Source organism: Gobius niger (genome assembly GCF_951799975.1).
Source record: "Gobius niger genome assembly, chromosome: 3".
Classification (NCBI taxonomy): Eukaryota; Metazoa; Chordata; class Actinopteri; order Gobiiformes; family Gobiidae; genus Gobius; species Gobius niger.
Genome location: NC_136854.1, coordinates 43,960,625 through 43,986,006, shown reverse-complemented (window position 1 = coordinate 43,986,006; position 25,382 = coordinate 43,960,625). Strand labels below are relative to the sequence as shown.

General features: G+C 44.9%; 1 protein-coding gene across 1 annotated transcript in view; it reads right to left on the bottom strand.

Moving 5' to 3' along the window:
* Window positions 1-813: 813 nt before the first annotated feature.
* usp34 (ubiquitin specific peptidase 34) overlaps window positions 814-25,382 on the bottom strand; it is a 133,071-nt gene continuing 108,502 nt past the window's right edge. The window contains 12 exon segments of the mRNA XM_079553218.1: window positions 814-1,415; window positions 5,154-5,313; window positions 8,329-8,610; window positions 10,245-10,324; window positions 13,216-13,339; window positions 13,412-13,536; window positions 14,458-14,562; window positions 17,256-17,363; window positions 17,439-17,565; window positions 19,334-19,412; window positions 19,484-19,641; window positions 24,513-24,842. Coding sequence (XP_079409344.1) covers window positions 835-1,415; window positions 5,154-5,313; window positions 8,329-8,610; window positions 10,245-10,324; window positions 13,216-13,339; window positions 13,412-13,536; window positions 14,458-14,562; window positions 17,256-17,363; window positions 17,439-17,565; window positions 19,334-19,412; window positions 19,484-19,641; window positions 24,513-24,842 — 2,259 coding nt within the window. The 3' untranslated portion in view covers window positions 814-834.

Below are 25,382 nucleotides of genomic sequence, written 5' to 3'. Positions count from 1 at the left end.
TAACCGAAGTTAAATGAACCTTTAACCTCGAGTCACTCCAGTTCGAGCCTCCTGTGGGGGTTCAGAGGTTCCAAAGAATGTTCAAAAGAGGTTAATATACTTGTTCCGTTTGTGTTTTATCTCATCTAAGACCAAACCATTCAAGCGATTAAAGTGATAGTCTGTAAGTTTGCAAAGTGAAACAATCAGATCCCTCCCTTTAACCAGAAAGCCCTTCTTAAGTTTGCAAAACGAGGAGGAACAGGATTATCAACACGATCAAGCTCCTCCTCCTCCCTCCTGATTGGCCGACACTAGACTCCGAGATCCGGGAAGGAGGGACTTTGCAAACAAATATCATACGTCAATACTCACTCAACACGGAAATGTAAGACCAGGTGGTTGATTTTGCACATTTTATAACATTTGTAAAACATTTAAACTTCCAGACTATCACTTTAAAACGAACACTCTTCCTCCAGGGCACCTTCTGTACGAGCGTCGTTCCTCCTGTGTGACCTGACTGACGGTTTTCTCACATTCAAGCACAAAAAAAAGCCTCTCAGAATCACGTCGGGGGCCGGAGGTTCGGCGCTCGCGGGCCCGGATTTGCCCCGCGGGCCGGACCTTTTCCTTCCTTCTAAACACATGAAAACAGATCGTTAGAAAAACAACCAAGGCATCGTTCCTTCCAGCGCCTCGTTCAAGTAAATCAAAAAAACCGCGAGTGGCGTCGGGGGGGCGTGACCGTGGGCGGAGCCGAGCGAGTTCCAAAACAGCAGACGTCGTTTATGTCGTAGCAGGTTCTTTTGTTTTGTTTGTTTTGTTTTTTTACGAAAAAGAGACGCCGCGCTGTCACGACGAGGAGGAGGAGGAGGAGGAGGAGGAGGAGGAGGAAGGCGGGCTTTTGGGGAGCGCCAGTTTGTTGACGGCGGCGACGGTCGCTTCCACCGTCCTGTACAGCGTGTCCAACATGTCGGGCGCGAACGGCATCCCCTCGAGGCAAGACGGGAACGCCGCGTCCTCCGGGGAAGCCTTGGCGTCCGGCTCGGGCTTGGCGGCGTCTTTTGAGGCACATTTTGGGTCCACGTCCTCCTCGCGCTGCTCCCCGGGCTCCTCCCCCGCCTCGGGCCCCCTCGCCTCCAGACGGGAGGAGGAGGAGGAGGGGGGCGAGGGTTTGGCGTCGCCGGTGGAGTCGCCGTCGTGCTGCGGTGGTGGTGGGGGTTGTTGGGCGGGAGGGGGCGCCGGGGGGCTGGGCGGGTCGTGTTCGCTGCCCGGGTCGATGATGGAGGAGGAGTCGCGGGTCTCGGTGTCGGAGAGGGCGTCCTGGGCGTCCGGTTTGGGGTCGGAGGAGGAGGTGGAGGAGGTGGAGGCGAGGGGAGGGTCGTCTCCGCTGACCCGCCGGCGCTTCACGGGGGTCGCGCCGTCGTCTTCAGCTGCGAGAGAAAAGGGAAACGTCAGGAGGAGAAGCCACAACCTCCACAGGGACAACAGCACTGTCCCCCCTCAGGGCTGTGTTTTGGGCCCGGATTTGTTTTTACTCTGTGTGACGTCACGACTTCTGCCTCCGGGTCCGAGCTCACCGGCTACAGACTTATTTCCCAAAATAAGCCAAAAATGTCTACTACTAAAAAAGCCATATTAACTGAAGTCACTATACACTATACCGGGGTTAGCGTAGCTGCTGCGCGGTTAGCGTTTATCTCTGTTAACCTCTTAACTCCCGCCGGAACCCAGAGCATTTTCTCCAGTTCAGCTTTACCCAAATCCTGTAGGCCAGTGTAACGCCTCATTTGAAAGCTAAGATCTACAAAACTCATCTGAATGGATCTTTTTCCTCACATCATCACATTTTTTTCCATCTTTTTATCTCAACTTTATTTTCTTTTTTTTTTTTTAATCATTTTTTTTGTCTTTTTTTTGTCACATTTTCTTTCATTTTTTTAATTTATTTTTTCTGTCAAAGTTTGTAATTTTTTAGTCAAATTTTTGTATTTTTTTGTCAATTTTTTTGTCAAATTTTGTCAATTTCTTGTGACATTTTTGCCACTTTTTTGTCAATGTTTTCTCACTTTTTTGTCACATTTCCATCATTGTTTTCGTCTCAGTTTTGTTGCTATTTTCACACCTTTTTTCCAGAAGCTTTTGGATTGGGGTAAAGCCAAACTGGAGAAAATGTGCTCGGTTCAGGTGGGGGTTAAGGGGTTAAAGGGATGTTTCAGGATGTTTGACACAGGGCCTCATTTCCTCGTTATCCAGAGTGTTGCTGATTTCTGGAGATATTTTTTTTGTAATTCAAGCAGTTCTTATATTTGAAGAGTTTGGTGGCGCTAGGCCAGGGGTGTCCAAAGTGCGGCCCGGGGGCCAAAAGCGGCCCTCAGACCTCTTGCTGTATCGGTTCACATCACCAGAGATGGACCTTTTTATCTGAAATGTAATAATTCTATACAGTTCTAACCGAACAACTAACATTGTTAGACGGAGCTGCATGAAGGTTTTAAGCTTAAATAAAGGTGTGGGGCACAAATTAAACCTCTGCTAGTCCAAGGTTTTGCGGCACTAACTACTGATCTACGGCCCTTCACCCCGTGTACGCTTCAATATGCGGCCCCCCATGAAAAAAGTTTGGACACCCCTGCGCTAGGCTAGTGCAAGGCTAGTGCATTTCTATGGTATCAGCTAGCCTGCATTAAAAACAGTGTGACCCGCTCCACAGAGCACCTGAGGCACTTATAACACCAGACTCACCATATACATGTCTGTGTCCATAGAGTCATGTTTGGAATATAACTGACCTGCATCGCATTTTGAGGGACTATTTTCTCACAGATCACTCCGCCGCTGCGTAGCTTATACAACCACGAAGCTGATGCTGCTCAAATATAAGTTATTTTAAATGATTCTATGGACACAGACATGTATATGGTTAGTTTTACTTGGGCCTGATTGATAAATAAGTCTGTTCAGTAACTCTCTGTTGAGTTTCACAAATATTGATTGTGGTATTAAAGAGTTTTTTGTAGTTTCTAAAACATCTACGAACCCGGAAGTAGCGCTGTGATGTCGCCACTCAACAAACGTATATCCTTCCATTAGGAAAACATATTTAATGATGTTTCCTATCGTTTCTTTGCTGATGATTAGGCTTGTCAAAAAAATCTATTCCCCGATACTAAATGGATACTTAAAGTGGTGCTGAAGGTAGATATGAATTTGAGACGATACTTTCTGGAACCTGCAGCTGCGCACAGGCTTTAAACCAGAGTTAAAAGTACTCACTTCCTGAAACTAAACACCTGCATTGTTGAAGTGTAGGATCTGATGCTGGTGGTGCTGGACCAGGTCAAAAGGAGCAGCCGTTTTTATAGAAACTGTAGAATTAGCGAGTGTTGCTAATGTTAGCTTAGCAGCTCCCGTTTGTTTACAGGAATCAGTTAGCATTGGATACTAAGCCATTTGTCAAGTGTATAGTTTCATGCTTCCCATCTGTACTGATCATGAATATATTTAGAGGAAGTTTAAAGGTTTGGTGAATGAATGCACTGTTCTGCTCTGCTCCTAAATGTGATGGTCCAGTTCAGAAAATAGTTTATACTGTTGTTTATGTAACTTCACTACTGCCACCGCAGGCCTTATGTGATAGGTTAGAATATAATACTGCATATCCCCAAATACAATTCATAGTAAGTACACTTTAAAAACAATATCAACATATTTAAGTTAGTTAAAGTTTATTATTTTGTATCTTTCATTAATAATTTCGCCCTGATCTGTTTATCTGTAATCAGCCAGTAAGCCTCGTCTTTTCTGGGATCGATTGGCCTGACCCACCACGAGGGGGATTTCGCGCTTTCCCCTTTGCAGGTAATAAGTTGCCCAAGCACATTATTGTTGAAACGTGTACATTGTTAAAAGAGTTATCAGCTAAAATCGAATAGTTTTCTGACTAGGGCTGAAACAACTAATCGATTAATCGACAACTAATCGATTAATCGACAACTAATCGATTAATCGACAACTAATCGATTACTAAAACAGTTGTCAACTATTCCAGTAATCGATTAATCGTTTTCTAGTAAACACGGACTAAAATAGAGCAAAAAAGACATGAAAATTATGTATTTTGGATGAAAACCTACTTTTTTAAAGTGAGGGTCTGCAGTGTTTTGTACATCGTAAATTTCATAAATATCTGTCTTTGTCTCGTCCAATCAGAAAGCAGAATTAGCACAAAGAGCCTCCAACAAACGTTTACTTTAAGTTTACTCCATCAACATGTCCTCAAGCGGCGCCACTTTAGCTTTATGTGATAAAAAAAATTGAAAAAATACAATTTCCATGCACCTTTCACAGCCGAGCGATTAATCGATTAATCGTAAAAATAATCGGTAGATTAATCGATTACCAAAATAATCGTTAGTTACAGCCCTATTTGTGACGTTTTTGATCAGTTGTTTTAAGTTTGGTGCGTCGTAAAACTTGCGCTTTGCTCCGTGAACTCGCCGTTCGCCATTTTGTTTAGACAAGTAACATGAAGCTAATGTTTCATTTATGTAAACATCATGTAAACTGTGATGTTTGTTGACTGCAATAAGAAAGCTACTACAGATCACTCCTAAAGGTTATTGTCGGAAGTGAGCGGGGAAGTCTTTAGGAGTTACTGCGCGGACGTTGTGTATCATTACGCCTCACAATATAGTCCCCCTTTTTATCTGCTTATAAAATCGACACGTTACATTTCTGTGTAAATATACTTCGCATGAAAACACTTCACGTAACTTTATTTAAATAGGGAAGACGTGGAAGAGCTTGGTAGCTTCTATCGTGAGCTTTTTTGGAGCTATGTGACATGTGGGAGAGGCTGCGTATGTGTGAGCGCACGGACAAAGACCAGACGGGGATATATTAACTCGGCTAAGGTCAGGTAAGAACATATCTCAGTATGGAAAAACGGTGGCCTATTCCGTTAACATAGTTAAAGGCAGCCAGTGAAGTGAAGATAAATGGGGGTGATATGCTGAAATACTCGTGTGCCACTGCATGATCACAAAGGCTAAACTCACACCTGAACGGATCGGACTCTGCCGTTAAAAACACGGCTCTCGTGCGCCCGGTGCAGATGAGTCTCACCCAAAGACACGTGTCGCAGGAGAGCGGTGAGCCGCCTTTAGTACCTTTGCTGCTGTTGTGCTGCTCCGTTTCCATGGCGCTGCGCTGCTGCACGCAGAGTCTGCAGCGGGTCAGCAGGTCGGAGAGGGCGGGGCCTAAGGCGGGCGCCAGCGAGGAGTCTGAGGGCTGCGGCTGAGAGAGGAGCAGCAGCAGCACCCGCAGGTCCTGAAGACGAGACAAACACTCAGACTTTCCCCAAAACCACTGGAAACAAGGTGGGTTTATTCATTATTCATATTGAGATATTTGTTTTTGTCAATATATCCCAGGACGGACCGAGTTTAGAGGAGGGGAAGATATTAATGTACAGGGTTGACTTTATCTTCAATGGCAAGAAAAGGGGTAAAAAAGGGTAAATAATGGAGGGAAAATGGGGTAAAAATAGAGAAACAGTGGGAAAATAAATGGGGAAAGATTAAGTATAAGGTTGAAAAAAAAAAAAAAAAGTGGGGGGAAAAATAAATGGGGAAAAATGGGGGAATATTAGGAAAAAAGTTTGAAAATATTATGGAAAAAAAAAGAAATTAGAATTTTTTTATTTTTTGAAATAGGGAAAAAATGGGGAAAAAAATAAGTTGGGGAAAAAATTGAAAATTAATGGGGACAAATTAAGAAAAAGCTAAAAAAAAAAAAATGGGGGGGGGGAATAAATGGGGAAAAAGTTTGAAAAAAATGGGAAACAATGGAAAAAATAAATGGGGAGAAAAATTTAAAATGAATAGGGAAATATTCAGAAAACGCTTGAAAAAAAAAAAAAAATGTGGGGGAAAAAAAATAAATGGGGAAAAATGGGGGGAGTAATAGGGGGAAAAAAGTAAAATTAATGGGAAAAAGCTTGAAAACATTTTTTTTTTAAATGTGGGAAAATGTTAAAACATAAATGAGGAAAAATGTGGTAATATTAGGAAAAAGGTTTGAAAAACAGGAAGCAAACTGAAAAAAATAAATGGGGACAAATTAGGAAAAAAATTTGAAAAAATTTGGGAAAATGTTAAAAAATAACTAAGGAAAAATGTGGTAATATAAGGAAAAAGGTTTGAAAAAATTCAGAAGCAAATTGAAAAATAATTGGGGGGAAAAGTGTTTTTTTCTTCCCTTTTGTCGTCTGTTCAGGACAATGATCTTCAGGACAAAGCGATGTGTAGATGTAGATGTTTGCAGCACATTTTTACAGATTTCTGCAAAACTACAGCTTCATCATCGTCATCGAGAAAGTCCCCAAAGATACTGAGGGATTCATCGCCCAGGACGAACCGCTCCTTAAACCCAGACTGAACCCCCTGGACCCTCTGGACCCCCTGAACCCAGACTGTCCCCCCCAGTGTTAATTTTGACAACATATTTTATTTTAGTTTTAGTCTTAGTCTTTTGACTAAAATGTAATGGAATTTTAGTCAAGATTTAGTCAAAAAAAAAACTTTTCAATTTTAGTCTAGTTTTAGTCGACTAAAATTAGGACTAATTTAGTCGACTTATATTTATAATATTCATTATAATCATATTTAATCGTGGTCCTCGACTTCATGGAGCTGCTTCTATATGAATAAAGCACAGACCTGTTCATTTGGCAGTAAATTTAAATGATCTGAGGCTCTTTCAGACGCTCAATAGAAGTCTGGATGATTTTAGTCTCTCCTTTTCATTTTTATTTGGTCTGATTTTAGTCGACTCAAATATCTGGACATTTTAGTCATAGTTTTAGTCTCATGAGGAACGTTTAATTTAGTTTTAGTCCAATTTTAGTCACAAAAATATCACTTTGACTAAAATTAAGACTAAATATTTTAGTCGACGAAATTAACACTGGTCCCCCCTGAACCCTCTGAACTCCCTGAACCCAGACTGAACCCAGACTGAACCCAGACTGAACCCAGACTGAACCCAGACTGAACCCAGACTGAACCCAGACTGAACCCAGACTGAACCCCCCTGTCCCCCCCCTTTCCCGGCACTGACCGCGTTGAGCAGGCTGCAGCTCTTGCTCAGCTCCCCGCGGTTGTGGTAATATTAGGAAAAAAGTTTGAAAAAATTCAGAAGCAAATTGAAAAATAATTGGGGGGAAAGTGTTTTTTTTCTTCCCTTTTGTCGTCTGTTCAGGACAATGATCTTCAGGACAAAGCGATGATGTAAATGTAAATGTTTGCAGCACATTTTTACAGATTTCTGCAAAACCACAGCTTCATCATCGTTATCGAGAAAGTCCCCAAAGATACTGAGGGATTCATCGCCCAGGCTGAACCGCTCCTTAAACCCAGACTGAACCCCCTGAACCCAGACTGTCCTCCCTGAACCCAGACTGTCCTCCCTGAACCCAGACTGTCCCCCCCAGTGTTAATTTTGACAACATATTTTATTTTAGTTTTAGTCTTAGTCTTTTGACTAAAATGTAATGGAATTTTAGTCAAGATTTAGTCAAAAAAAACTTTTCAATTTTAGTCTAGTTTCAGTCGACTAAAATTAGGACTAATTTAGTCGACTTATATTTATAATATTCATTATAATCATATTTAATCGTGGTCCTCGACTTCATGGAGCTGCTTCCATATGAATAAAGCACAGACCTGTTCATTTGGCAGTAAATTTAAATGATCTGAGGCTTTTTCAGACGCTCAATACAAGTTTGGATGATTTTAGTCTCTCCTTTTCATTTTTATTTAGTCTGATTTTAGTCGACTCAAATATCTGGACATTTTAGTCACAGTTTTAGTCTCATGAGGAACTTTTAATTTAGTTTTAGTCCAATTTTAGTCACAAAAATATCACTTTGACTAAAATTAAGACTAAATATTTTAGTCGACGACATTAACACTGGTCCCCCCTGAACCCTCTGAGATCCCTGAACCCAGACTGAACCCAGACTGAACCCAGACTGAACCCAGACTGAACCCAGACTGAACCCAGACTGAACCCAGACTGTCCCCCCCGTCCCCCCCTGTCCCCCCCCTGTCCCGGCACTGACCGCGTTGAGCAGGCTGCAGCTCTTGCTCAGCTCCCCGCGGTTGGAGCAGAGCGCCGGCTGCAGGCTGTCCCCCCCCGTCCCCCCCCCGTCCCCCCCCTGTCCCGGCACTGACCGCGTTGAGCAGGCTGCAGCTCTTGCTCAGCTCCCCGCGGTTGGAGCAGAGCGCCGGCTGCAGGCTGTCCCCCTCTGTCCCCCCTGTCCCCCCCCGTCCCGGCACTGACCGCGTTGAGCAGGCTGCAGCTCTTGCTCAGCTCCCCGCGGTTGGAGCAGAGCGCCGGCTGCAGGCTGGCCTCCTCGTTCAGCAGGTTGGTGACCAGCACGCTCAGCAGGTTGTTGCGGCTCGGGCCGGACAGCACCTGGACCCGCGGCGTGAAGGCGGACAGGAAGGAGAAGGCGGCGCCGATGTTGACGAAGCAGCGCTCGTCCATCACGATGCACTTCATGTACTCGCTGAAGGCCGGGTCCTCGCACAGCAGCTTCACACACGTCTTGGACAGCGCCGTCTGAGGAGGGGGCGAGTCAGGGGTCAGGGGCGTTTCACTCAGTCACCAATTTAACAAAAACTGTCCGAGGGGAGCGTTTTTTAACTTACATCAAGCACCCAATATAAAGTCATTTGGACCGTCCTGTTATAGTGCAGATTAGGGCTGTGCAATTAATCGAAATTCGATTACGATTTCGATTACAACAGTAAACGATTACAAAAATAGCATAATCGCAAAAAAACGATTATAATATTTTTTTTCCAATTTTTTTTTTTTTTTTTTCCCCACATATTTTTCTAATTTTTAATTTTGGGATTTTTGTCACTTTTTTGCTGGATTTTTATCATTTTTTTCATGGATTTTTGTCTTTTTTTTAAATGGATTTTTGTCTTTTTTTTATGGATTTTATGGATTTTTGTCTTTTTTGATGGATTTTTGTCTTTTTTTTTTAATGGATTTTTGTCTTTTTTTTCATGGATTTTTGTCTTTTTTTTATGGATTTTTGTCTTTTTTTATGGATTTTTGTCTTTTTTTATGGATTTTTGTCTTTTTTTTAAATGGATTTTTGTCTTTTTTTTATGGATTTTATGGATTTTTGTCTTTTTTTATGGATTTTTGTCTTTTTTTTTATGGATTTTTGTCTTTTTTTTCATGGATTTTTGTCTTTTTTTTATGGATTTTTGTCTTTTTTTTATGGATTTTTGTCTTTTTTTTGATGGATTTTTGTCTTTTTTGATGGATTTTTGTCTTTTTTGATGGATTTTTGTCTTTTTTTAATGGATTTTTGTCTTTTTTAATGGATTTTTGTCTTTTTTTATGGATTTTTGTCTTTTTTTAATGGATTTTTGTCTTTTTTTTAAATGGATTTTTGTCTTTTTTTTGGTGGATTTTTTTTTTTTTTGATGGATTTTTGTCTTTTTTTTTAATGGATTTTTGTCTTTTTTTTGGTGGATTTTTGTCTTTTTTTTGATGGATTTTTGTCTTTTTTTTGATGGATTTTTGTCTTTTTTTTGATGGATTTTTGTCTTTTTTGATGGATTTTTGTCTTTTTTAATGGATTTTTGTCTTTTTTTATGGATTTTTGTCTTTTTTTAATGGATTTTTGTCTTTTTTTTAATGGATTTTTGTCTTTTTTTTTAATGGATTTTTGTCTTTTTTTGGTGGATTTTTGTCTTTTTTTTGATGGATTTTTGTCTTTTTTTTGATGGATTTTTGTCTTTTTTTTTGATGGATTTTTGTCTTTTTTGATGGATTTTTGTCTTTTTTGATGGATTTTTGTCTTTTTTGATGGATTTTTGTCTTTTTTTTTGGATGGATTTTTGTCTTTTTTTTGATGGATTTTTGTCTTTTTTTTGATGGATTTTTGTCTTTTTTTTTAATGGATTTTTATCATTTTTTTTATGGATTTTTGTCATTTTTTTGATGGATTTTTGTCTTTTTTTTAATGGATTTTTATCATTTTTTTTATGGATTTTTATCATTTTCTTTGACGGATTTTTGTCTTTTTTTTTATGGATTTTTTTTAAAGGCAACAAATAATCGTTTGAATAATCGTGATTTCAATTATGACAAAAATAATCGTGATTATTATTTTTTCAATAATCGAGCAGCCCTAGTGCAGATAATCACAAACATGCAGAAGAGGAGCTGACCTGAGACTGGCAGAGCTCGGTCCACAGTTTGGGAAACAGGGTGAGATGGAGAGGCAGCCCTTCGTACGCGATCAGCACACCTGGCAAACACAAGGGCATCGTTAGCACATCTTTATCTTACACTTTCCAGGTTCTGCTCTTTCACTTTTCACTCGCAGCATTGAGGATCCAAAAAGTGAACGAAGCAGAATTAAACTCAAGCTAAAAAAAAACATCTATTCCTCCATAAAACATTGATAGTAAAAGTGGCGTCGAAGGTAAATCTTCACTTGAGTGGGCATCGATACTTTCTGTCTTCGCCCTGCCCCTAATGTTAGCTTAGCGGCCCCTGCATTCCTATGGCATTAGCTTAGCCTAGCGCCGTCCATTCTTACAGTTACATATTCCCTACCTGTACTATTATGCACAAGTGTGACGGCAACATGGGCCAAATCCAGTCACTAAATACTTTATATTGTTATTTATAAAACCGAGCATAGTTTTAGTTTTGTACTATAACTTTGCAGCTGAAAATGCCAAACAGAGTGAACAGATTTGACCTTTTAATATAATAATTTCTCGAACATTATAGAACCAAACTAGAAAATTTTGCAATTGCGATTGTCTGCGGAATTGTAGGCTACTAATGCAGAAATTGCAAAACATTGTGAAAAATGTCATAATTGCATAATACTGATTTTATTGTGAAAATCCCTATTAAGTTGCAGAAACTGTAAAAACTGTTGAAATTGCAGAAACTCTTAACATTGTATAAACTGTTTAAATCACTCACAGACTTCACTATATCAGAAATCCTATTCAAATGAATGGGGAGCCTTCCCCATACAAATCAATAGCAGAATTCCCAAGCCCGTAGAAAAAAACTGGAAAAATGTAGAACTCTAACTTTTTCTGAAAACTGACAAGTTGTGGAACCTGAACAAGCACAAACTGCAGAAATTGCTGAAACTGTGGAAAAAACTGCAGAATCTGTGAATTTGCGGAAGCCCCATTATAAGTAATGGGAAAAATCGGCCGAATATCGGAAGTTGCAGAATTCCCAAAAGTAATAGCAGGATTCTCTCCAACATGCGGAACGTTTTGATGTATAACTTGTGGAAATCGTTGAAACTCTGAAAGCTGTAGAAAATTTGGAAAAAAATACTATAATAATAAAGAACGTGAAAACCAATTATTGATCAATCAATAATAAATAAACACTATTTATATGGTGTCGAGTGTTCTGCAATGTAGATCATACAGGTCAGACGGAAAGAGACAAAAGTTTCCATCCATTTTCTTCCGTTTTATCCGGGGCCGGGTCGCGGGGGCAGCCGGTCCACACACACCTCCTCCAGCTGTTCTGGGGGGACCCGACCTCCTCCAGCTGTTCTGACCCCGAGGCCACACCTCCTCCAGCTGTTCTGACCTCGAGGCCACACCTCCTCCAGCTGTTCTGACCCCGAGGCCACACCTCCTCCAGCTGTTCTGACCCCGAGGCCACACCTCCTCCAGCTGTTCTGACCCCGAGGCCACACCTCCTCCAGCTGTTCTGACCCCGAGGCCACACCTCCTCCAGCTGTTCTGACCCCGAGGCCACACCTCCTCCAGCTGTTCTGACCCCGAGGCGACACCAGGCCAGCTCGGAGACATCGTCCCACCAGCGTGTCCTGGGTCCACGAGGCCTTGTCCCACTAGGACATGCGGGCGGCACGGTGGCGCAGCGGTTAGCGCTCCCGCTTCACAGCTAGAAGGTCCCAGGTTCGATTCCCACCTGGACGGGCCTTTCTGTGTGGAGTTTGCATGTTCTCCCCGTGTCTGCGTAGGTTTCCTCCGGGTACTCCGGTTTCCCCTACCACTAAAAACATGTACAATAGATTCCCCTCTGGGGCCAGGACTCCCCTGAAAAGGAGATTCTTAATCTCAGTGGGACCATCCTGGTTATATATATAAAGGTTATAAAGGTCAATAAAATAAAATAAAAACATGCCTGGAACACCTCCCGAGGGAGGCGACCAGGAGGTATCCGAAACAGCTGCTCCTTCTAATGTGAAGGAGCAGCGACTCTACTCCGAGCTCCTCCCGGGTAACTGAGCTCCTCACCCCCAGCCACCCTGCGAAGGAAACTCATTTCGGCCGCTTGTATTCGCGATCTCGTCCCTTCGGTCATTACCCAAATCTCATGACCATAGGTGAGGGTCACATGACCATAGGTGAGGGTCACATGACCATAGGTGAGGGTCACATGACCATAGGTGAGGGTCACATGACCATAGGTGAGGGTCACATGACCATAGGTGAGGGTCACATGACCATAGGTGAGGGTCACATGACCATAGGTGAGGGTCACATGACCATAGGTGAGGGTCACATGACCATAGGTGAGGGTCACATGACCATAGGTGAGGGTCACATGACCGTAGGTGAGGATCACATGACCATAGGTGAGGATCACATGACCATAGGTGAGGGTCACATGACCATAGGTGAGGATCACATGACCATAGGTGAGGGCGGGGTCGACTCAGCTCCCTCTTCACCACGACAGACCGATACAGCGACCGCATCACTGCTGACGCCGCACCGATCCGTCTGTCCATCTCACGCTCCATCCGTCCCTCAAGGAGAACAAGACCCCGAGATACTTGAACTCCTCCACTCGAGGGAAGGCAAGACCAACGTTTCCAAATATTGTGCATATATTTAAAAGGAGACTCCTACTTTTGCTGTGGCATCGAAATCAGTATCGAGAATCGAGAAATTGAGTATGAAATGTTAGTATTATGACGACACCTACTACTTTTACTCTTACTTGAGTAGATATTTTGGCTACTCTGCCCACCTCAGCGAGAAGAGTGTTCATGGTTTGGCTGCAGTGTTTTACTTCTGCTCTGTGTGTGCAAGTTTATAGTTTAAATATTCTCATTTTGACACATTTTGACCACGCTTTGTGAACGGCGAACACTCCATCGTTTACGAGCCGCGTCCGTACTGAGTTTGACGAGGGTGTCCGTGAACTTCTCGCAGTTGATGGCGACTCGACACAGCAGGTGGATGAACTGGTGATAGGAGAGGAAGTAGTCCAGCAGCATGCGGTCGTACACCTCGTCTTTACCCTGAAACGGGACAGAAACGTTAACATCACGGGGCTGGAGGTCTGAAGGTCACGGGGGAGGGAGGGGCCGCACCTTGCTGCTCTCCACCATAGAGGGCAGCAGACACATGTTGAGCTCCGGTCTGGGCGGGCGGATGTTGTTCTTGGCTCCCATCAGTTTGATGTTCTCTCGACAGGGCAGGTACGGGCCGAAGGACACTGCGGAGAGAGAAGAAGAAGAAGAAGAAGAAGAAGAAGAAGAAGAAGAGTTAACAGTTGGAGGTGTTGAACTCTGAGGTGATACTGAAATATGAACTGATAAACTAAGGCAAGAGTCCTGTGTGGAACAGAACGTAAGAGCTCGTGTTTGTAAGCAACATTTCACTCTGGGTCAGTCTGGGTGGATCTGGGTCAGTCTGGGTGGGTCTGGGTCAGTCTGGGTGGGTCTGGGTCTCAGTCTGGGTCAGTCTGGGTCAGTCTGGGTGGATCTGGGTGGATCTGGGTGGATCTGGGTGGATCTGGGTGGATCTGGGTGGGTCTGGGTCAGTCTTCGTCAGTCTGGGTCTCAGTCTGGGTCAGTCTGGGTCAGTCTGGGTCAGTTTGGGTCAGTTTGGGTCAGTTTGGGTCTCAGTCTGGGTCAGTCGGGGTCAGTCTGGGTGGATCTGGGTGGATCTGGGTGGGTCTGGGTCAGTCTGGGTCTCAGTCTTCGTCAGTCTGGGTCAGTCTGGGTCAGTCTGGGTGGGCTCCTGGTCAGTCTGGGTGTGTCTGGGTCAGTCTGGGTCAGTCTGGGTCAGTCTGGGTCAGTCTGGGTCAGTCTGTGTCAGTCTGTGTCAGTCTTCGTCAGTCTGGGTGGGTCTGTGTCAGTCTGTGTCAGTCTTCGTCAGTCTGGGTGGATCTGGGTCAGTCTAGGTGGATCTGGGTCTCAGTCTTCGTCAGTCTGGGTCAGTCTGGGTCAGTCTGGGTCAGTCTGGGTGTGTCTGGGTCTCAGTCTTCGTCAGTCTGGGTCAGTCTGTGTGGGTCTGGGTGGGTCTGGGTCAGTCTGGGTGGGTCTGGGTGGGTCTGTGTCAGTCTGGGTCAGTCTGGGTCAGTCTGGGTCTCAGTCTGGGTCAGTCCGGGTCAGCTCCTGGAGGAGGGACTCACTGGGGATGTTGCTGTGGTGGTAGGTGCAGTGGTTGTGCTGCAGAAATGGCACCAGCGTGTGCAGGAAGTCGTGAGGACTGAGCAGCACCAGCTCCTTCAGCACATCTGCGAGAGGAGGAGAGGAGGCACAAGAGTCACATGTAAGCTCGTACCACTTAAACCAAATGCATTCTCTCCTCTAGGCCATTGTCGTCTTTTTATTTCCCTTATGTGTTTTTGTCACTTTTTTATTACTTTTTTGATGCTCTTCTGTCACTTTTTTGCTGGATTTTAGTCTTTTTTTGTTTTTAAATGTCTAAATGGATTAGCTCCACCTTATTTGTCAGAGTTGATATCTTTGCACAGTCCTGTCCGAGCTCTGAGGTCCGAACAATATCTTCTAGACCATCCCAGGTCTAAGCGGAAGAGCAGAGGGGCGGAGCCTTCGCTGTAGCCGGCCCTAAACTGTGGAATTCTCGCCCTTTACACGTTAGAACTGCCACATCTGGAGAGTTTCAAGCGCTCGCTGAAGACTCACTTTTTTGCACTGGCCTTCGGCACGAGCTGAGCTGAGCATTTTCTCATGTTGTTTTTATTATTCTATTTGTATTAAATGTTGATTGTTTTATTTTATGAATCTGTACAGCACTTTGGGGCAGAGGTGCTGTTTGTAAATGCGCTCTATAAATAAATTTGACCTTTGACTTTTTCTGCTGGATTTTTATCTTTTTTTTGCTGGATTTTTGTCATTTTTTTTTCTGGATTTACATCCTCATTTTCTTCTCGTTTTTTGCCTCTGCTTTGAAGAAGCTTTTAGATTTGGAGAAGTTGGAGAAAACATGTTCAGGTGGGAGTTAAGAGGTTAAGACTGTTCACGATGCCACAACAAAGAATTTATAAAATTTGAATGAAAATAATGTGTTAATTTGTGGTTTGTTCACCAGTTTGTTCATACATTATGTAAACATACACACATCACGACTGCATTTCATTCTTTCTTTTTTGCCTCATCTTTTTTCTGACACTTTTTTTACCCACACAGACACTGTTTTCTCCGCTGCACCAACTTAAACTAACTCCGAGAGTTGGACTTAAGTCTGTTCGAGTCAGTTCAGCATCCGATGGCTGGAAACCACAATGCCAAAGTTCTTTTCTTTCATTTCAACTCCTCAGTCATTATTTGATTGATTTAAATGACAAAAACCATTAGTGTAACGTTCTTTATGTGCAAAACTGTGGCCCGCGCTCTTGCTGCAGGTAAACCCTTTGGGCCTGTGAGAGTCCATTATTAATAGATGTTCTTTTGGGAGTGCAAAAGTACTGCAGCTCACAAGGAAACATCCCGACTCTCCGGATTACCCAGCATGCATTTGCCAAGACTCCATCCACGTTTGTGGGAAGTGTGAAGGTGCAGAGGTGATTTCTCTGCGATGGTAGACGGAGGATAAGAGGGTGAAGCGATTAGGGCTGAACGATTTCGCCAAAAATCAATATTGCCAATTTTATTGCGATTTTCCGCTAATAACCTTTTGTTGCAATACAATTACATATTTACAACTGATTGAATAAAGTATTACTCACTCTTAAGTCCTTAATAATCACATGGAAGATAATTCCAAATAGTCCACATAGTTTTTTTGTAAATAGCCTAAATAATTTCTTGCTATTTGCTCTTGTGTTTTAGTCAGTGGTTGTGAGATAATTTCTTATCTTTGTCCAAAACATTCCCAAACATAAGCCTCGAAAAGTGAGTCACAAAGGACTGAGCTTCATCTGTGGAGGCAGAGACGTGTGAATCCGGAGGAAAGTTTCTGTGATCAGAGCATCAGAGCGTGTAGCGCTGCAGCTAACGCGATGCTAACAGAGGAAACAGCAATAGTCCTGAGCACTTCAGCTAACGCTATGCTAACGGAGGAAACAGCAACAGTCCTTAGCGCTGCAGCTAACGCAATGCTAACGGAGGAAACAGCAATAGTCCTGAGCACTTCAGCTAACGCGATGCTAACAGAGGAAACAGCAATAGTCCTTAGCACTGCAGCTAACGCTATGCTAACGGAGGAAACAGCAATAGTCCTGAGCGCTGCAGCTAACGCTATGCTAACGGAGGAAACAGCAATAGTCCTGAGCGCTGCAGCTAACGCGATGCTAACGGAGGAAACAGTAATAGTCCTGAGCGCTGCAGCTAACGTGATGCTAACGGAGGAAACAGCAATAGTCCTGAGCGCTGCAGCTAACGCTATGCTAACGGAGGAAACAGCAATAGTCCTGAGCGCTGCAGCTAACGCTATGCTAACGGAGGAAACAGCAATAGTCCTTAGCACTGCAGCTAACGCTATGCTAACGGAGGAAACAGCAATAGTCCTGAGCGCTGCAGCTAACGCTATGCTAACGGAGGAAACAGCAATAGTCCTGAGCGCTGCAGCTAACGCGATGCTAACGGAGGAAACAGTAATAGTCCTGAGCGCTGCAGCTAACGTGATGCTAACGGAGGAAACAGCAATAGTCCTGAGCGCTGCAGCTAACGCTATGCTAACGGAGGAAACAGCAATAGTCCTTCGCGGTGGCTGCTTTACACACGCTGATATTTTCACATCCACGATCTCCCGCGCCTGAAGTAGACGGAGGAGTGAACAAAAGCAGGCGGCGTCTCTCGCGGCTACATCGGGTCGAAATCGTGTTGTGTATTATCGAGATTAAATTGCAAATGCGCTGAATCGTTCAGCCCTGATGATGACGACACATGTTCCTCTCAGAAGCTCCACAGACCGGAGCCGGACCAGCCTCTGCCTGCACAGCTGTGAAGTGCACAGATGTTTCACCTAAACAGGCGTTCCTGAGCTCCGGGGGGCTGTAGGAGTTGAGCAGCGTCAGCAGTTTGTGGGCGAAGTCGATCCTCTCCTGCCACTGGATCAGCGCCTGCTTCACATCTGCACAAACACAAGCAGAACTCCAGCTTAGTTTATAACGTGGAACCAAACGTGTTCAGGAGGAGCTTCTCAGACCTTTCCTCTGCAGGTACGGCCGCGTGGCTTTGAGCACCGAGAGGAAGATGGACAGCAGCTCCACCAGGTCTCCGGTCACGTGACACGCCGTGGCCTCGTGGTACATCATGTGCAGCGTGTTGAACGACTGGAAAGGAAACAGAAAGCTGTTGGTGACCATATTTCTCCTGTTTTCTATGTTTTACGTGTCCCAGTTTCCAGTTCAGTTTATTCGGTCAAAATTGTGACAAAAGATTAGGGCTGTGCAATTAATTGAAATTCGATTACGATTTCGATTACAACAGTAAACGATTACAAAATTAGCATAATCGCAAAAAATCGATTAGAATTTTTTTATTTTTTTCAAATATTTTTTTTCCCACATTTTTTTTCTAATTTTTAATTTTGGGATTTTTGTCACTTTTTTTATGGATCTTTGTCTTTTTTTTATGGATTTTTTTATCTTTTTTTTGATGGATTTTTGTCTTTTTTTATGGATTTTTGTCCTTTTTTTATGGATTTTTGTCATTTTTTTGCTGGATTTTTGTCACTTTTTTGCTGGATTTTTTTCACTTTTTTGCTGGATTTTTGTCACTTTTTTGCTGGATTTTTGTCACTTTTTTTTGATGGATTTTTATCTTTTTTTTGATGGATTTTTGTCATTTTTTTGATGGATTTTTGTCATTTTTTTTAATGGATTTTTGTCTTTTTTTATGGATTTTTGTCTTTTTTTTAATGGATTTTTGTCTTTTTTTTTATGGATTTTTGTCATTTTTTTATGGATTTTTATCATTTTTTTTATGGATTTTTGTCTTTTTTTTTATGGATTTTTGTCTTTTTTTTATGGATTTTTGTCTTTTTTTTGTTGGATTTTTGTCTTTTTTTAAATGTTTTTTTGTCTTTTTTTTTGATGGATTTTTGTCTTTTTTTTGATGGATTTTTTTAAAGGCAACAAATAATCGTTTGAATAATCGTGATTTCAATTATGACAAAAATAATCGTGATTATTATCTTTTCAATAATCGAGCAGCCCTACAAAAGATTTACATTCAGTTAAGTAAACTTCTTCATAACATACAAAATGACCAAAAAGGTACAGGCTGAAGCTAATGCTTATTTTGCCTACGCTTGTTTTTTTTTTTTTTAAACTTAAAACATGTTTTTGTTAACTTTCGAACATAACATCAGACATTCAAAAGGGTTTTATTTTATTATATATATATATATATATATATATATTTTTTTTTTTTTTTTTTAAAGTAAGTTGACAGTCTTAAACAGACTAGTAAACAGAATGAAGGTATTTTTCAAGTGTAATCCTTCTATACATTCTCTTTAGGTGGAAGAGAGAGGGACATAATTTGAGATCCTCTGTTCAGTCGTTCCAGAGATCGACCCCTTTAACGGAAACACAAAATCTCCTGGTGTTTGTTTGAAATGTTTTCTTTACAAACGTCTCCTCTGAGCTCAGACCGGCTCTGTCTGATGAACATATTTTGTTGGTGACACAAGTTTATTTTTTACTTTGAACATCATTTTTATTGTACACAAATCTACTAAATCATAGAATTTCAATGTTTGCAGGTTCATGAACAGGGAATGGGTTGGTTGGTTGTAGGTTGAGAATGTGATGAGTCTTATTGCCTTTTTTTGTGTTTGATTTATAGGTATTTCCCCAAATTTCTAAACAATAAGTGATATATGGCATGATTAATGAGTTATATATAAGAATTAAGCTCTCTTTGTTTAAAATATATCTGGATTTATATAATATCGCTATTGCTTTTGATAATTTCATTCTGATATTATTAATCTGTGACTTACAATTTAGATCATGGTCAATTATAACTCCAAGAAATGTGTTTTAAACTCGTTCTAAAGGCAGACTGGTGAGTCCCTCCAGCAGGGGGCGGTACCTCGGTCATTAAGATGAGTCCTCTGTTGAACACCACCAGGAGTCGGTCCTCGTCGTTCTCCAGTAAAACTCTGAAGGCACTGCACACACACACAGAGGGGTCAGAGGCAGCCCTGTGGCCCTGTTACTCTAGCGCCCCCTGCTGACTGACCTGATGAGCGTGGTCCAGCACGAGCGTCCGTCCAGGCAGCGCAGGTAGCAGCTGATGGTGGTTTTCTTGAACTGTTTGATGTCGTCCTGCTCCTCGTCTCGCATGTCCGGCCTCTGAGCCACGAACAGCTGCATCAGGCTGAACAGCTCCTCCACGGCCTGCAGGGGGCAGCACAGAACACATTAACATCAGCTCCTCCACGGCCTGCAGGGGGCAGCACAGAACACATTAACCACAGCACGGCCTGCAGGGGGCAGCACAGAACACATTAACCACAGCTCCTCCTGCAGGGGCAGCACAGAACACATTAACATCAGCTCCTCCTGCAGGGGCAGCACAGAACACATTAACATCAGCTCCTCCTGCAGGGGGCAGCACAGAACACATTAACCACAGCTCCTCCTGCAGGGGCAGCACAGAACACATTAACAACAGCTCCTCCTGCAGGGGGCAGCACAGAACACATTAACAACAGCTCCTCCTGCAGGGGCAGCACAGAACACATTAACCACAGCTCCTCCTGCAGGGGGCAGCACAGAACACATTAACCACAGCTCCTCCTGCAGGGGGCAGCAGAGAACACATTAACATCAGCTCCTCCTGCAGGGGCAGCACAGAACACATTAACCACAGCTCCTCCTGCAGGGGGCAGCACAGAACACATTAACATCAGCTCCTCCTGCAGGGGCAGCACAGAACACATTAACCACAGCTCCTCCTGCAGGGGGCAGCACAGAACACATTAACATCAGCTCCTCCTGCAGGGGGCAGCACAGAACACATTAACCACAGCTCCTCCTGCAGGGGGCAGCACAGAACACATTAACCACAGCTCCTCCTGCAGGGGGCAGCACAGAACACATTAACCACAGCTCCTCCTGCAGGGGCAGCACAGAACACATTAACAACAGCTCCTCCTGCAGGGGCAGCACAGAACACATTAACATCAGCTCCTCCTGCAGGGGCAGCACAGAACACATTAACATCAGCTCCTCCTGCAGGGGCAGCACAGAACACATTAACATCAGCTCCTCCTGCAGGGGGCAGCACAGAACACATTAACAACAGCTCCTCCTGCAGGGGCAGCACAGAACACATTAACCACAGCTCCTCCTGCAGGGGGCAGCACAGAACACATTAACAACAGCTCCTCCTGCAGGGGCAGCACAGAACACATTAACAACAGCTCCTCCTGCAGGGGCAGCACAGAACACATTAACAACAGCTCCTCCTGCAGGGGCAGCACAGAACACATTAACCACAGCTCCTCCTGCAGGGGCAGCACAGAACACATTAACATCAGCTCCTCCTGCAGGGGGCAGCACAGAACACATTAACAACAGCTCCTCCTGCAGGGGCAGCACAGAACACATTAACAACAGCTCCTCCTGCAGGGGCAGCACAGAACACATTAACATCAGCTCCTCCTGCAGGGGCAGCACAGAACACATTAACAACAGCTCCTCCTGCAGGGGCAGCACAGAACACATTAACCACAGCACGGCCTGCAGGGGCAGCACAGAACACATTAACCACAGCTCCTCCTGCAGGGGCAGCACAGAACACATTAACAACAGCTCCTCCTGCAGGGGCAGCACAGAACACATTAACAACAGCTCCTCCTGCAGGGGGCAGCACAGAACACATTAACAACAGCTCCTCCACGGCCTGCAGGGGGCAGCACAGAACACATTAACCACAGCACGGCCTGCAGGGGGCAGCACAGAACACATTAACCACAGCTCCTCCTGCAGGGGGCAGCACAGAACACAATAACCACAGCTCCTCCTGCAGGGGGCAGCACAGAACACATTAACATCAGCTCCTCCTGCAGGGGGCAGCACAGAACACATTAACATCAGCTCCTCCTGCAGGGGGCAGCACAGAACACATTAACATCAGCTCCTCCTGCAGGGGGCAGCACAGAACACATTAACATCAGCTCCTCCTGCAGGGGGCAGCACAGAACACATTAACATCAGCTCCTCCTGCAGGGGCAGCACAGAACACATTAACATCAGCTCCTCCTGCAGGGGGCAGCACAGAACACATTAACATCAGCTCCTCCTGCAGGGGCAGCACAGAACACATTAACCACAGCACGGCCTGCAGGGGCAGCACAGAACACATTAACAACAGCTCCTCCATGGCCTGCAGGGGCAGCACAGAACACATTAACATCAGCTCCTCCTGCAGGGGCAGCACAGAACACATTAACATCAGCTCCTCCTGCAGGGGCAGCACAGAACACATTAACAACAGCTCCTCCATGGCCTGCAGGGGCAGCACAGAACACATTAACATCAGCTCCTCCTGCAGGGGCAGCACAGAACACATTAACCACAGCACGGCCTGCAGGGGCAGCACAGAACACATTAACATCAGCTCCTCCTGCAGGGGGCAGCACAGAACACATTAACATCAGCTCCTCCTGCAGGGGCAGCACAGAACACATTAACCACAGCACGGCCTGCAGGGGCAGCACAGAACACATTAACATCAGCTCCTCCTGCAGGGGCAGCACAGAACACATTAACAACAGCTCCTCCATGGCCTGCAGGGGCAGCACAGAACACATTAACAACAGCTCCTCCTGCAGGGGCAGCACAGAACACATTAACATCAGCTCCTCCTGCAGGGGCAGCACAGAACACATTAACAACAGCTCCTCCTGCAGGGGCAGCACAGAACACATTAACATCAGCTCCTCCTGCAGGGGCAGCACAGAACACATTAACAACAGCTCCTCCATGGCCTGCAGGGGCAGCACAGAACACATTAACATCAGCTCCTCCTGCAGGGGCAGCACAGAACACATTAACCACAGCACGGCCTGCAGGGGCAGCACAGAACACATTAACAACAGCTCCTCCTGCAGGGGGCAGCACAGAACACATTAACATCAGCTCCTCCTGCAGGGGCAGCACAGAACACATTAACCACAGCTCCACAGCTCCTCCTGCAGGGGGCAGCACAGAACACATTAACCACAGCTCCTCCTGCAGGGGGCAGCACAGAACACATTAACCACAGCTCCTCCTGCAGGGGCAGCACAGAACACATTAACATCAGCTCCTCCTGCAGGGGCAGTACAGAACACATTAACCACAGCTCCTCCTGCAGGGGGCAGCACAGAACACATTAACATCAGCTCCTCCTGCAGGGGCAGCACAGAACACATTAACATCAGCTCCTCCTGCAGGGGCAGCACAGAACACATTAACCACAGCTCCTCCTGCAGGGGGCAGCACAGAACACATTAACATCAGCTCCTCCTGCAGGGGGCAGCACAGAACACATTAACAACAGCTCCTCCTGCAGGGGCAGCACAGAACACATTAACCACAGCTCCTCCTGCAGGGGCAGCAGAGAACACATTAACATCAGCTCCTCCTGCAGGGGCAGCACAGAACACATTAACAACAGCTCCTCCTGCAGGGGCAGCACAGAACACATTAACATCAGCTCCTCCTGCAGGGGGCAGCACAGAACACAATAACAACAGCTCCTCCTGCAGGGGGCAGCACAGAACACATTAACAACAGCTCCTCCTGCAGGGGCAGCACAGAACACATTAACATCAGCTCCTCCTGCACAGAACACATTAACATCAGCTCCTCCTGCAGGGGGCAGCACAGAACACAATAACAACAGCTCCTCCTGCAGGGGGCAGCACAGAACACATTAACAACAGCTCCTCCTGCAGGGGCAGCACAGAACACATTAACATCAGCTCCTCCTGCAGGGGGCAGCAGAGAACACATTAACATCAGCTCCTCCTGCAGGGGGCAGCACAGAACACATTAACATCAGCTCCTCCTGCAGGGGCAGCACAGAACACATTAACAACAGCTCCTCCTGCAGGGGCAGCACAGAACACATTAACAACAGCTCCTCCTGCAGGGGCAGCAGAGAACACATTAACAACAGCTCCTCCACGGCCTGCAGGGGGCAGCACAGAACACATTAACCACAGCTCCTCCTGCAGGGGCAGCACAGAACACATTAACAACAGCTCCTCCTGCAGGGGGCAGCACAGAACACAATAACCACAGCACGGCCTGCAGGGGGCAGCACATCGTTACATCATCACAGCTCTATGTGCAGATAATTGTGGGAGTAGAACCTGCAGGTCGTGTGTGATCGTCTTCAGGACAAACTGGTGAAGACGACGACAGGAGAGACGCTGGTGGAGCCGTGTTAAAGCCACAGATAAAATATAATAAAGATATAATAAAGATATAATAAAGATATAATAAAGATATAATAAAGATATAATAACGATGAGCGAGTCCCATTCAGCCCCATTCATGGAAGAAGGTCCCGAGTCCTGTGTGAACCGTAATGGCCGCTCTGTCTCCTCCTACACAGCCTGTTCCTTAAAAGGGCAAAAAGGCGGGAAGCCCTGCACTCAGGGGGCGGAGCCTCGACAGAGCTCCAGAGCTTGATTGACAGGCTCTGGAGCCAGTTAATGCACTGAAAATGGTTCCAAATTTCAGGCTGATAAACAAAAAACAGCGTGGTCACGTGGGTCACATGGGTCACACGGGTGACGCGGGTCATAGCGATTTTTAGAAAAAGAAAATCTCTTTGGAGCCGGGCTTTTAAGCCGTTCTTGGGACGTTTTAAGTCCCATTAGAATCAATGCTCCCCAGTGTCTCTTGGAGTCGCTCCTGGCCACCAGGGGGCGGTGTTACAGCCATGTCAGCTCCCGCCATGAGGACCATACAGAAGCAAGTTCGTCGCCCATTGGTTGAAGCTGAAACTCCTGCCTGCTAATCACCGACTGTATCTTAACCACGGACTGAACTTCCCACACGAGTGATGTGTTTGTTAAGCTTCGTCTGTATCATCTTCACAGCAGGTCTTTGATTCAAGTAAAGGGCTTTTCTTTCTCATATATCTCGATAATCAATTTGATTTTATATATTCGTAATGAAAACAAATATATTTCATGCAAACATCAACTCAAGCAATAGTTTCATTAAACTCTTCCATGGTCGGCACTGAGGCGTCTGAACTCACTCACCCCCGGGTACTGGCTGGCGTGCGGCGTGAGGTTCTTGAACGCCCACTGGATGTTCTGATGAGACGCCAGCTGCCGGGTGAAGACGGGCGACGCCTCGCAGCACATGCGCAGGATGCCGTAATAGGCCGGCAGCATCCCGCGGTTGAACAGCACCACCTCCTGGTCGTCGTGGTCGGCCAGGATGTAGTTGAAGGCGATGTTCTTGGTGACCACCGGGTTCTGCACCACCAGCCGCACGTTCTCCGGGCAGTCCACGCACACGTTGTACCAGAACGACAGCAGCGCCTGCTTGTTGTGGTTTGTGGCGATGGCGGGTTCTGACAGTTTGGGCTGGAGGAGGAGGAGCACAGGAGGGAAGTCAGGAAGTTCAGAAATAAGGAATTATGGACAGCACTTTTACTCAAGAGAGGCTTTACCTTCAGCAACTCGGACCATGACAACAAAGACTTAAACTTTTAGCAATGATAACGCAGCTATTATTGATTTTTTTATCGAGGTCTGAGCATCATCGCTTTAAGTTTTGAGAAGTGTTTATTGCAACTTTATATTAACAGGAGGACGTTAAAGGAACAGGCCACTGTTTTTCCACACTGAGATATGTTCTTACCTGAGCTGTGACGAGTTCTTTAGGACCTGTCTGATCTTCAGTCACGTAAACACAGCGCAGACGGCGTTAGCATTTAGCCTCTCCCTCTCTCCTCTATAGCTCCAAAACAGGTCAAGATAGAAGCTACCAAGCTCTTCCACGTTTTCCCTATTTAAATATGGTTACGTGAAGTGTTCCACTACAACAGGGGTCCTCAAACTACGGTGATTTATTCCGGCCCCCGACTTGTAGAGCACAAATCCCTGAGTATGTCAAAAAAAATA